The sequence below is a fragment of the Amphiura filiformis genome, unplaced genomic scaffold (genome assembly GCF_039555335.1).
Source record: "Amphiura filiformis unplaced genomic scaffold, Afil_fr2py scaffold_280, whole genome shotgun sequence".
NCBI classification, from domain to species: domain Eukaryota; kingdom Metazoa; phylum Echinodermata; class Ophiuroidea; order Amphilepidida; family Amphiuridae; genus Amphiura; species Amphiura filiformis.
The window spans coordinates 1,425-15,450 of NW_027305744.1; the positions used below are offsets into that span (position 1 = coordinate 1,425).

The 14,026-nt window shown below is 36.2% G+C and overlaps 1 protein-coding gene across 1 annotated transcript; it reads left to right on the forward strand.

Moving 5' to 3' along the window:
- Window positions 1-1,968: 1,968 nt before the first annotated feature.
- Window positions 1,969-14,026, forward strand: LOC140145451 (uncharacterized; the record flags this gene model as incomplete). Its single annotated transcript, XM_072167163.1, has 5 exons — window positions 1,969-2,117; window positions 4,141-4,353; window positions 11,705-11,837; window positions 13,001-13,114; window positions 14,022-14,026. Coding segments are annotated over 5 exons (614 nt in total), but the record flags the coding sequence as incomplete, so codon positions are not given.

Below are 14,026 nucleotides of genomic sequence, written 5' to 3' on the forward strand. Positions count from 1 at the left end.
ACTTTTCAAGATATGGATAATTTTGTAAATGATACCTTGATATTTTTGCTAAATTGTTAGTCTCAGTAATGTGCTAGTTTGTTTCCTGCCGTACACAGGATTGAATAGAGATTATCATAGTTCAACTGTCAATTATTGATTAAATAAACCTCTTTTTAATAAGTACTTTCAAGGATTTGAAAGTCTACTCAGTCCCAAGGTCAAATACCATGAAATTAAGAATTCCAAAATTTGATTTTTTTTTTTATGGGAATGTCATCTTTAAAGGCTAATAACTCAAAAACATGCCCGACGACTTGTTCCAGGTTTTGTTGGAGCTGGTCACATATTTCAAACAACAGATTCACCAGATTTGTATAACATTTTGTATTCAATAAATTAAGGGGGTACTACACCCCTCGATAAATTTGTGTATATTTTTGCTTTTTCTCAAAAACTGATAACACACTGGTTATAAAAGTTACGTATATTATAGGGGCAAGGAATCCATTTACTACACTTGAATTTCAGTGACCCAAGACAAGCGGTTCGTTATTTATGATAAGAAATAAGGTACAGCTAGGATGTACCTCATTTCCCATCATATCTACTGAACCGCTTGTCTTGAGTCACTGAAATTTTAGTGTAGTAATTTGATTCCTTGCCCCAATAATATACATAACTTTTGTTACCAGTGTGTTATTATTTTTGAGAAAAATTCAAAACTAGTCACAAAATTACCACAGGGGTGTTGTACCCCCTTAAACATAATTCATCTGTAAAGTAATGAATACAGTTTAATAATCCATCACTTTTTACGCGAGTTATGACAAATGAAACAGATGATGACTTTTGAGACACTCTCTCTATCATTGTTTTCTCTCTTTTTTCATTTTCAGGAGTTTTAACAGAAATGGGGTGTCAAAAATGTAGTACCTGATGTATTAGGTATGTTACTAGTAATTATATATAAACCAACTAGGCATACTAGAGTAAGGAGCAACATAGCTAATAAAAACCATTCAACAATTGTATTCATCTATTGCTATGGTAGTTAATCCTGTTACATCATCACTTCTACGGCGAATAATGCTACTTGGGCATATTAAGGGGGTACTACACCCGTGAGGTAAATGTGTGACTATATTTGCATTTTTCTCACAAAATAATAACACACTAGTAACAAAAGTTATGTATATTATTGGGGCAAGGAATCCAATAACTACACTGAAATTTCAGTGACTCAAGACAAGCGGTTCAGTATATATGATAGGAAATGAGGTACATCCTAGCGGTACCTTATTTCTTATCATAAATAACGAACCCCGCTTGTCTTGGGCCACTAAAATTCCGGTGTAGTAATTGGATTCCTTGCCCCGGTAATATACATAACTTTTGTTACCACGGTGTTATTAGTTTTTGAGAAAAATGCACAAATAGACACAAATCTATCGAGGGGTGTAGTACCCCCTTAACCAACGCATCTTTCCAATGAATGGAGTGGTTATGCACCGTGAGCAAGTAAAGTCATATTCATTAAGTGGGTTATTACCGGTAATAAGAGACTTATAACGGGTAACAGTGACTTATAACCGGTAATAAGTGATTTAAGTCCGACCGTGTGAATACCGTGTTAACTTCTCTTCATGTGCTTTTCACGATGAATCAGATTAAGATTACATAACACGTTTGTGCAACCTCCGTTTTATTACTTCTATGATCAAACAAACAAAAGTTAACAATGCGAGTTATTATGTCGTAATTTATTGTCTACTATTATTTAATGTTTATGTCACTATAGTCGTGTTCACACGGTCGGACTTAAGTCACTATTACCGGTTATAAGTCGCTTATTACCGGTAATAACACACTTATGTCCGACCGTGTGAACACGACTTATATTTATTTACTTATTGTTTAAGTATAAAGATTATAACATTATGTACCCATGTGTTTTCTGTACCTATTTTGATTGTGTGTGAATGATAGATATTACAAATGGTGACGCCGAAGTCGTGAAAAGACAGACTACTGGTAAGATAGTGACTTTAACCAAGGCTGAGAAGGATGCTATATTAAACAAACATAATGAGTTACGGGGTCAGGTGTCACCATCAGCAGAAGATATGGAGTACATGGTAAATCTTTAGTACTTTGTTTAGTCTATCCTTTCTAGTGTGTTTATTCGTTGGTCTACCTCGAAACGAATATATTAAACTAAATAACATCCTTGATGTTGTAAGCGAACGAAGAAAATAATACTCTATACTGACCCATACATTTCATAGATCATAGTTCATAGTTATTTTATTTCCATCATTAAAAAATATACAAAATGGAAAATAACAAAATACAATAAGATGGGGGAGGTAAAATGAAAGACAATAAGCTTAACCTAGCCTAAGCAAAACCTCAAATGTTGACCTCCTATACAAAATGCAAAAATACTACCAGAAACAAAGCCAAAACATATTTACTAAAATCAGTACAAACATGTAGCAAGCAAGCTTACAATACAATAGCAATTTGAATCAACAAGATTATAGATTATAAGTTTTTCATATTTAGTGACCACAAGTATCTTGCATCTTGATCTAAACTGATGGTTTTCTTGGATAAAGTCGTTAGTGTTCTGTTGTGGCCACAAGGAATTGGCTGAAGTTAAGAGGCTGGATACTGACAATGACATCCAACCTCTTAATGGTGGTCTTAATCCTGGAATATTATGGAGCATCATTCATAATTGCTAAACTGTTGGTCTAAAGTATATGAAAGTATATATAATTATGATTACAATCACAGAGACTTGGAAAAATTCACCAGTGATGTCACATTTGGGCAAAAAAAATGAGAAAAACACAATACCAGGGTTTTTTTTACCAAATTGTTTTTGGGAAAACATAACAAAAAAATTCTTGAGTAAAGAAAAATATTAATTTTTAAGAACTAGATAAAAATATCTAGGACACGATTTTAATTTTGATCGATAAAAATATCTAGGACCCGATTTTAATTTTGATCAACTTCAAATACCCGCAAATAAGTTCATCAGGATTGTCAATAAATCAGATTATTCAAACATTATTGTAAACAAATCAAAAAAACCGGAAGCAGCCTTCGAGGTGCAGGAATTGGTCAGTTAATTAACATTAACCCAATTTTGGATTTGTTTACAAGAATCTTTGAATTATCTTCACCCAAAATATTTGAAATGTGCGCGAAAATCAGATATTTTATATAATATTTTAGCTAAATTTAGCATTTCTAAACCATTTCTTGGTGAGTGTTGGTCAAAATTTAAAAGAAAAAAAAATGGGTCTTAGATATTTTATCTAGTTTTTAAAATTTAATATTGTTTTTTTACTCAAGAATATTTTTGCGTAAATGTAAATGTTCCTTTTAAATGTGACTAATTCTTAATGTAATTACTGACATTTACACAGCGGGATTCTGGTAGTCTACAGTGATTTTATTAATGATATAAATTGATATCAAATGAGAGATCTCATTAACATATTGAAATTAGGAGTTCCAAATCATTGTATTTCCGAAGATATCATCAAACAACTATTGAATTAGTATACCACAGTCGAGGCTAATTCGACAGTTTTTTTGATGATTTCTCCGGAAATATACCGATTTGGAATGTCTAATTTCAACATGTTAATAAGAAAATATGAGCTTTCACCTGATACCAAAATCTGCATTGTAAATGGGAAAAGTAGGGGGATGAGGCTGGCAATCAAGTTACCCACCATTCAATGGCTAAATGTATATTAACCATGTTAACACGACCGGCTGTCTCTGCAAAAAAAACCTTTGTATTAAAAAAAAAAACTGCACTTTGCTGGACTGCTTACAGATCAAAGTTATTTATAATCTGAAAATACATGCTGTTACAATATTAAATCAAATGTTACACTTAGAACACTGGGAAAGTGTCAAATGAACACCAAACAGAGGCAAATTAGCAGTTAACACCAAAGAGTGTAAACCTTAAAAATATTAAGCAGAAGACACTATAAATCAACATCCGTGGGTGTGGTCCTCCTGGAACACTTTGTCGGTGTTTGACATCACGGAGTTTTTAGAATGTAGCTGCCCCAATGAAGTTCACCATGGATAAAAAAAAATCGTTTATCTTCGTTTTAAATTATCTAGTATTGGGATGACAATGAGGCTAATGCGGCTGAACAATGGGCTGCAGCTTGTAGAAGGGGACACGATCGATCCAACCAAAACCAATATGCTGCCGGTGGCACTTTAAAGTTACCTCAGGGTGGCGTTGATGCGACCAATAAGTGGTATAATGAATATCAGAACTATACTTACGACTCAAATAGTTGCAAGGGCATGTGTTTTCAATACTTCCACGTAAGTCAATAATACTATAGTTCTGGTACGTTTTATAAATGATATTTTATTATTATTTATTATTATTCATGGTTTATTCAAACACACTCGCACCTAAAAGCTGAACTGCTGTGCAGCTCACAGATATATATATATATAAAAAAAACATCATGATATAAAGGATATTAAAGAACATAAAAAGAGAACAATACCCTCCTTACAACCAAATCCCAAGGTGAAAAGGTCCTGTTTTAAAAGAGAGGACCCAGGGAAAAGTTAAAAAGAGAGGGTTTCAATTAATTTTGGAAAATACAAGGGCTTTACACCTTCCGCTTAAAGCCATAATAAATGATTTGCTCTAGAGCGACGCCCTAAATTTTCTCAAATTTCTACCGTTTGTAATGCCAAATAGTGTACTAAAACACCACAAGACTAAGCCTTAAGTGCTTCAATTACAGTTTAGAGGAGTGTCCCCTCTATCTTAAACGTTAAATAAGAAGAAACGTAGTCCGCTAAGTCGTTAAAATTTAGGTGGGTAACGTAAGGGGAAGCTATTATTTCTCCCTATAGACAATGTCCCCTCATAGCCTTTTTTTTAAAGGTCAAGGAGTCGAACCTTTTTTTTTTTTACATGACGGAGTGCCCATCTCTCTTTCGTTAGCGATTAGGCCAAACTCCACCGTGAAATGTTATGGGGTATCTCCACACCTCCTCCACAGCGAGTATGTTACCTTCCGAGCATTTAAGAATGGCCGTACTCATGTGTGCAACTGAGTGGAGAGGAGTAGTCGAGATAAAGTGCCTTACTCATAGGCACATCACGATGACGTTGCCGGGGCTCGAACCTGCGACCATATGCAAAATAAAAATTGTTTCGGCTCATGTCCCCCGCGCGCATTAGATTTATGCTGCACGTTTTCACGGATAAAATAATAGAGGGCTGTAATTTATATATTTTAAACCATCAGCGCTAACCTGAATATATTACACACGTTTATGCATATTCTATATAAGTGGTTTGAAAGAGGAGTTAAGGAGGCAATACATGTCCGGCGGGAGGAACCTTCGCTCAACAGAGGAGGGGGACTTCGCCACAACCTGTCCAGGACCTACGACGCAGCAATCCGGAAGCTACCCCAAGGCGACTCCCCTGTGACGTCATACCATCAAGTACGTCACAGGTCAATAGTCAACAACCTGGTCAGTCAGCCTGATGATGCGTCTTGGATGAGACGCGATACTGTCGCTATCAAAAATAGTAAGTCCAGATGAACAGATTTAATATTCATTTTATTATGTTTATCTACCTGGATGACTGAGAATATTCACAAATTTATATTCTATTTAAATATATTTGAATAATGCAAATTTGTTTGTTTTTGTGTCCCTTAAAAGTAGGCCTACTTAATTGAATAATAAGGCACACTTGATTAAAACATAGGACGAAGGAGACACTCTACCTTTGTCCGCCCGAACCAAAAAACGCTCAACGGTCCATGCAAATTAGCTACTAGACAAGCACCCCCGGGATACTATCCGTCCAGGAGAGCTTTGCAGCCAATCCGCGGTACTCTTACAGGCTGGGAGTGCAAAGCATTACTGTGACCTACCCATAATGGGGAGTACCAATGGACAATGCGTTACTGGGTTCTTCAAATATCTGCTTATAGACCACTTGACATCATTGTTTGTCAACAAAGGCGAGGGACTGTTCTATTGATATGCTTGAACGAACCGCTACACTGTTCAATGGCTTTCTTGTACTTTTTGAAATGTGGCGGGCGATTTAAAATGCACGTTCCCTGAACAAAATACGATGCGCACGCACACTGCAGGGCCAAGAACAATGGAAATTGCCTTGATTCGCGCGCATAAATTTTAATAACAATAGTCACCGGGTAAATACACTCCATCGAGATTAACTATGCACGCGAATTAACTTCCAAACCACTTCAAATACAGATTGAGATCAATTCCGTGTTGATTTGATTAAATTACTTGTATTTGTCACTAGACTCAAACACAGGACACTAACTTGGGAAGAATATTACACTGTCTCGAGGTGGGTTTATTTTGGGAAAAACCCTCAACTTTTACCAGATTCTTACCAACTTTTCCGTTTTGTCTGTTGGAAAATGAATGAACCAATACAATAAATTCATTTATTTTGGCTCGCCATATATGAAAGAAAACGGTTCGAAACTAACAATTGCCATAGATAATCGGTAATCGCATGTTAGTGTCTCGGAAGGCTCGACCACTACGGGGTCTCGCTTCCGAGCGACTAACATGCTCACCATACCTCAACAAGACACCGATTATCTATGTCAATAGTCTGTTTCTCACCCTTTATCTGCTAAGTAACCTGTTCAGCGATTCTTCCCGTAGTGATCGCTCCGGGGAATACTCAGATAGCGTGGGCCCACCGGAGAGTGGGCATCTCGCTAGTTGTCAATAATAATTCTGACATTATCCATTTTTTGGGGGGGGGGGGTTAAAGATCAGTGAGGTGGATGGGTTATATACACTCCCGGTATACACTATAACAAACATTTATGCAAATAAGAAATACTATCGGGATATTACGTATTCTATATAAATAAAAAGTAATCTGATTCTTTTATAAAGGTTGTGTGGGCAAAGTCAACCCATGTTGGATGTGGTGTGGCGTTATGCCCTACATATGAGGGTGAAAACAATTGGTGGGTCTTGATTTGTAATTATTCACCAGAGTAAGTATACATGTATATGAATCAAGGAGATTAGGCCTACAGACTTCGCCATGTATTTTGTGTGTCGCTCATTAAGGGCAAAATACCGGGGCAAAACATAGCGCAGTTATAGGCCTACTACACTGCAAACATGATTCGACCTTTGCAGTACTTAAACCTGGTTTATACATGAAATTACTCAAGCAAAATCAATTGATTAAGTCTAGGCCAGCCCGCACCCAAATATGGCACTTGCCAATCAATAATCACCCACTTGAAATCCCCTGGCTCGCTCCACTGACCAAAGTTATGGACAGATATGGGAGTTGTTTTTGCTACTATTTGTCACTTGCATATCAGGAAGGTACGAACATTTGCAGATGCAATACATTATTCTTGATCATGTTGATTGACCGCAAGTACAAAAAATATCCGTCAAGTGGTTTAGCTTTAATGCCCTTCGGAAGAGAGAAGTGAGTAATAGTCACTAAAAGTTGCATTCGATTTACACAGGGAATTTTGCATGCGTGCCCTTCCTTACTAAAACACCAAAGTGCGAATATTTCCAAACATCTAAGTTAGCTACAAAATTAGGACATGTTACAAAACTATATTTTCTAGAATTTAAAAAAAGTACAAACAATATTAGCCGGTTATTTTGCACACAGTGACGTTAACTAGGCAATGCCCCATACCTATAACATACACTGTTTGTAGAGGTCACGCGTCAATGGTGAGAGCACGGTGTATTGTGTATAGGAAAATGAACAGTAACTGCATTATGATAGCGTACCTTCAGATTATTTCGCCATGTGGCCGGTACACTTCGATTTAAAGTGTGTGATTGCTTGTGTTGTGTGAATAATGAGTTGCGATGATAACTCCCAAAGACCTGTTCTATATACGGGTGGACGGGCCTTTCAAGTTGGGTGGCGTGCGCCATCTCTGCCAACCCGGTTTCGCCATCCCATGACCTGAAACTTGCAGAAATGACTCTGTTAGAAGCGACCCCAGATCCGGACATCAGAGGGGTAATGTTATTGAAATGTGTAAAAATAGACACACGCATATTCTACAAGGAATAAGGTGGGTGGAAATCACCAGTACCCACAAAGACATGATCATTAGCCAATATTAATAAGAGTCCTTAGACCTGAAACTGCATGGCAGAAATGACCCGGAGGCCCCAGAGGACGAGGTTATAGAAATGTGCAAAACTCATATTCCCCCATAAGGAAAAAGTATATAAGTGTGATATGAACTTCATACGGTATTGGTGGAATTCCCCCGGGGGATTCTCACAAGGAGATGACCCGTAAGAGTTATAAGATGATGAGCGGCCCCTCATTAAAGGACCTCACATTAATACTGGTATAAGACTGTGAATGATTGGGAGGGGGGATCACTCGGGGGATGTTTTTTTGATGATGGCCGTGGGTGAGTAGATGTGTCTGTGTATGCCGTTGGCTTTTGTATGGAGGGCTAGGGGTGATATAGAAAGTGGGTTGGTTTGGAAAGTGTGTGTGGTGTAGGGGTGAATATGGTGTGTCGGTTGTTTGATGACATGTAAAAGTGAGCAATCTTTTAGAAAAGTTGAACAATGGTAGCGCTATTTATCTAAAATCTTGTTTGCATGTTTACAAGAGGTAGACCCTTGTTTGATAAAGAAACAAACATCTATGTTAAAAATTACTACAAATATATGTGTATACAGCGTGTCTCAAAAAAAATTGTGCAAGTGAAGAGCGCGCTCTATGGCAATTAGAGAATACTGTTGTGACATGATGTTTACATCAACGTCAAGGGCCTAGTCGTAGCTCTCAAATGCCGTTTGTTCTGTTCAATTTGCTTCTTTTAATCTCGAGATATGTTTAGTTAACAACGAAAGGTTAAAATCACAATTGTGCCACTTTTACTACGGAGGTGGACTGCACAATATTACAAGTAAATCAATGGTAGCTGCTGTTGATGCGTCTAATGCACTCCCCTTCGGGGCTCGTGCATAAGACGCATCAATATCATTGCGCATGCATTATTTTGTCTTATTTCTATTCCAACAAATAATACGCGTTCATTAACCTATAAGTTTGCAATATTAACATGTCTTGAGTGACAAAGAAAAGAGTATCTACCATGATAAAATCATAACATGCACATGTATTTAACTTTACAGCAGAATGTGAATTATTCCTGCGTATTTAAGTGGAAAAAAAGAGAATCATATAATACATGTATCATGATAAAACAGTAAAAACTATTTTTATTGTTGTATAATTGATGCGTTCTTTTGATTTCACGAGGGAACTCTTGATAAACTTGATGCTATCATTGATTTACATGACTTGTACAGTCCTCTTGATCTTCCCTAGTAAATATGAGTAGAAGTGGCACAATATTGTGATTTTACCATTTCGTTGTTAATTAAACATATCTCGAGATTAAAACAAGCAAATTGAACAGAATAAACGGTATTTGAGAGCTGGGACTATGCCCTTGGCGTTGATGTTAGCATCATGTCACAACGGTGTTTTCTAATTGCCATAGAGGGCGCTTTTCGCTTGCACAATTTTTTTTGAGACAGGCTGTATACAGTTTATTAGTGTGATAGCTGTTGGTTTTATTTTAAAATTGAACATTATAATAATGTTTTGTTTGAAAAATTAATAAATGATCACATCAAACAACCGTGTGTAAGTAAATAAAAAGGAATTTAAATTTCACAAATTATAATATAATTTAAATTCCAATCAAATTGTGTGACGTGGAATTGTTTGAAACATTTAGGGGCAATTTGAACATGGGCAGACCATACATGGAAGGACCCAGCTGTGCAGGGTGTAGATCTGGAGCGGGTTGGTGCTATGAAAACAAATGCAGTAAGTAGATAAGTAAGGTGTTGTCAAAGAGAGGGGTGTTGTGGGGCAATTTGCTATGATGCTATGCGCTCAACTCTAACTTTGCTTGGACGAATTTTTGTACTCAGGTGTATCCGGGTGGAAATTGTGCATACTTGTGGTTATACGAGAATCGTTTTGAAGCCAAACCTTTCGACATGGCCCGCCCCTACCTGCAAATGGCGTTAAAATCATGGCTACACCACTAGGCCTGAATTAATCGATACGCAATACTTTCGCTGCTCTCGAATGTTGGCCATAAATCGGCCATTATCGATATTATTATATTATGAATTTAACAAATCTAACTATGGCTATTGTGTACACAGTATAATGAACGTATTTCAATTAAATAAAATTACATTGTATTTTCACTTACTTTGTGTACATTTCAGGAGATTGTAAAAAAGACGGCATCATATGCGGTAAGAATGATAGAAATTTTAAATATATTAACTACTTTTATAAAAGGAGAAATGAACACGCTTATGCTTTCACATTAGGGGATTAGGGCTAGCATATACACCAATCCTCGAGAAGCATTTACTGTATTTGGCCCTCTGTTGACGGAACCACAAATGTGTAGTGTGTACAATTGAATATATGAATACAAAACCCACCCAAGTCCATACTTTAGCCAAATTGAGTTAAGCATGGGAAATTGTTGCTATACACAGGCCTGTCATATGTATGAAAGAACAACTCAAATTCATCCTCTGTGTCTATTGAGCATGTAAAAAATAGCATGTATGAAAGAACCACCCAAATCCATGATTTGAGTCTTGTAATACATTGATTGAAATCCAGTATGTACAAAAGGCCACTTGTAACACATTCATTGCTAGAGAGTGACTTTTGGAAAAAAATGGGTTTAATAAAGGAAAGTGTGTGGTTTATATTACATGGCAGAATGCTTACCAACATTATACATACCTGTGCTTTATTTTGTATTATCTTACTAGTGGTAATCTCATTCTAACATTGTCCAAAATTTAAAATGAACCCCACGAAGTCCCTGAAATGCTAATCGTCATACCTAATACAGGTTAATCCACTCATTTGCACGTAAAACTTACCATATTGACCAGGTAAATCTAACTGAAGGAATTAAAATGATACAAAGGTTTTTCTCTCAAAATCACTTCCCATGGACTTGGGTGGGTTTTGTATTCATGTATTCAATTATTGTGTATAGCACACTAACAAGTAATTGATGGATCCCCCGACTCTGGGACACCGCAGTTTTACGTCGGGTTGGTGTATATGAAAACGGGGTTATCGTGCACCCTCGGAAACAACTTCTAGATCAGAAATATGCGTAGAAAATTATAAGCTATGTTAACAAATTAAAAAAAGATGAACATAGAGGTCAACAGGGGTCAAATTTTATACAACAGGGGGGGTGGTAATGTTTTTTGGCCACACAGTGGTCAAAAACCGAAAGTGCTCCGATTTCAATGAAAATGGTCTTAAATTGTTTGTAAAATGAACTAAAATAAGGAATAGTTCTCACCATCTAGGCTGGTTTGTAACATCATAAAAAAGGTCAACAGGCCCTGTAGGAAGCAATGTGGCTAATCTTAATTGATTTCAGCAATAACAAAACCTTTTAGATAGTGCAAACTATTCCTTATTTAACGTCTTCGGCAATGGAAGACGCAGTCGTAATGAAAAAAAAACTTCCTTGACTATATAATGGCTGAACTATAATATTTCAGCTTTTGTCAGATGGCGAAACCAGTCAAACACACATTGTATTGGTTCTAGAGTGTACCTAATCAAGTCCGTTCTTACTGCTTCTTCTCAGATTGTCCCAATAAGTGTCAGCATGGTGGAACTCTGAATGCCAATGAATGCACATGTTCTTGTCAGAACGGATGGTTTGGAATATCTTGCCAGCGTAAGTAGGCTTATCTTGCTTATAGAGTACTTTTAAAATTACCTCATAGGAGACTGTAAAAATAATGTTGAAACACGGTTGTTTGATGGCATTATAACGGAGTCATTTTTAAAGAAAAGTTGAACAACGATGGCGCTATTTATCTTAAATCTTGTTTGCATCTTTGCAAGGGGTATACACATGTATAAAGGTATTAGAACATCAGCAAAAAGAATACCAAATGACAAAGGAATTTTCAAACAACTTTTTATCATGAAATGTAATGTATAACTCATATTATATGGCTAATTTAAGCTATTAATTATATGTAATAGCGGCTTCAACTTGCACACAAAAACAGTTTATAGAATAAAAATTACCACAAAAAAAGCAGGAAAATATTAATGATTTGATATAGAAACGAAAATTTATGTTAAAAATTGCTACAAAATATAATTACGTGTACATACATTTTATTAGTATGATAGCTATTGGTATTACTCAGGTCTACAATTGAACATTATATAATGTTAGAAATATTAATAAATGATTTTCGCGTTAAGGGGGTACTACACCCCTCGATAAATTTGTGTCTATTTTTGCATTTTTCTCAGAAACTAATAACACAGTGGTAAAAAAAGTTATGTATATTATAGGGGCAAGGAATCCAATTACTTCACTGGAATTTCAGTGACTCAAGACAAGCGGTTTGTTATTTATGATCAGAAATAAGGTACCGCTAGGATGTACCGCGTTTCCTATCATATATACTGAATTACTGAAATTTCAGTGTAGTAATTGGATTCCTTGCCCCAATAATATACATAACTTTTGTTACCAGTGTGTAATTATTTTTTGAGAAAAATGCAAAAATAGTCACAAATTTACCACATGGGTGTAGTACCCCCTTAACTTCCACTTCCAGAGGCTTTAATAGCAGAGAGGTTTTGAATATATACTCCTCTATAATCCCCTAGACGTTGAGGTGTCTGCTTTTGAATTGCATTTCGCAAACTCTATAATATATATATCGGTACATTGTATTTTCAAGCATTATGCAATAGGAAATTGGTCCAAACTTAACAATCAATAAGATATGTCACCATAATAAGTGCTTACAATTTGTTTCAAATGTTTGTTTTAAAGAATAATAAGAATTTTTTTTTTTTTTTTTTTTTTTGCAGGGGAATGCACAGATGAAATCGGCTATTACTATTGTGACCCATTTTACAATATTTACTGCGATAGCTCCCCCGATTTAGTTGCTAAACATTGTCCAGCTATGTGTGGTGATTGCGGTAAGAAAATGTATTACTCCCATCTGTTTTAAAATAGCTTGAAATGTAGGTTTATACATTGGCAGGTGTGTCATCCGTATATCCGTATATTATCCATGAAAGCCAAAATCAAACGTTTAGAAGTTGTAAGCATTCGCGAATGTTTTTTTTTCCTAAATACCGTGAGTTGCACAGCAGAGCCAATTGATATCCTTTGCGACTTAGCTCTCGTATAGAGCCTCTACCACTACCCATAATACACGAGCAAATATTACAAGGTGTACACATCATATTATATATCCACAATCGCAATAATGCATTAATGATCACAATCACTATGATGAACGTATCACTGACTAGACCCCGAAGTATAATTTTGGTATATCAATGGGTGTGCTTTCATTTGAGACTAATGCGCCTAATTGGGAGCATTTGGGCAAAAGTGCCCCTAAAAGCGCCCAATTAGGGCAAATGTGGGTGCTTTTCGGGTGTTTTTGGTAGAAAATCGGTATACTGATGGGTGGCAAAATTAGCAAAAAGTAGGTATAGAGAAAGTCAGCATCCAAAAGTCTGCATGGCACCCCCGTAATTTATTTCGAAGCCCCCCCCCCCCACTAGACTTTAAACGCTAAATTGCACAACGACTCTTAACTTGTTCAATACCTTAATACCAGGTTCAAATTCCATAGCTTCATGTGTTTAATTTCTTAACGCAGGAAATCGAATTCCTAAACGTGCTTATCATTTAAACATATCTAAAACACCTTGTGTATAGGCTAATTTTCTTATTATTTTATGTTAATGTTAGTAACCGGTTATCGAATATAATATAAAATATATTTGCTAAAAATAGTGTATAGACTAGCCGATATTAGATTTAATACAGTCTTCAGGTTTGATTGAGGTATGTTTTTCATTTCCTATACAGAATGA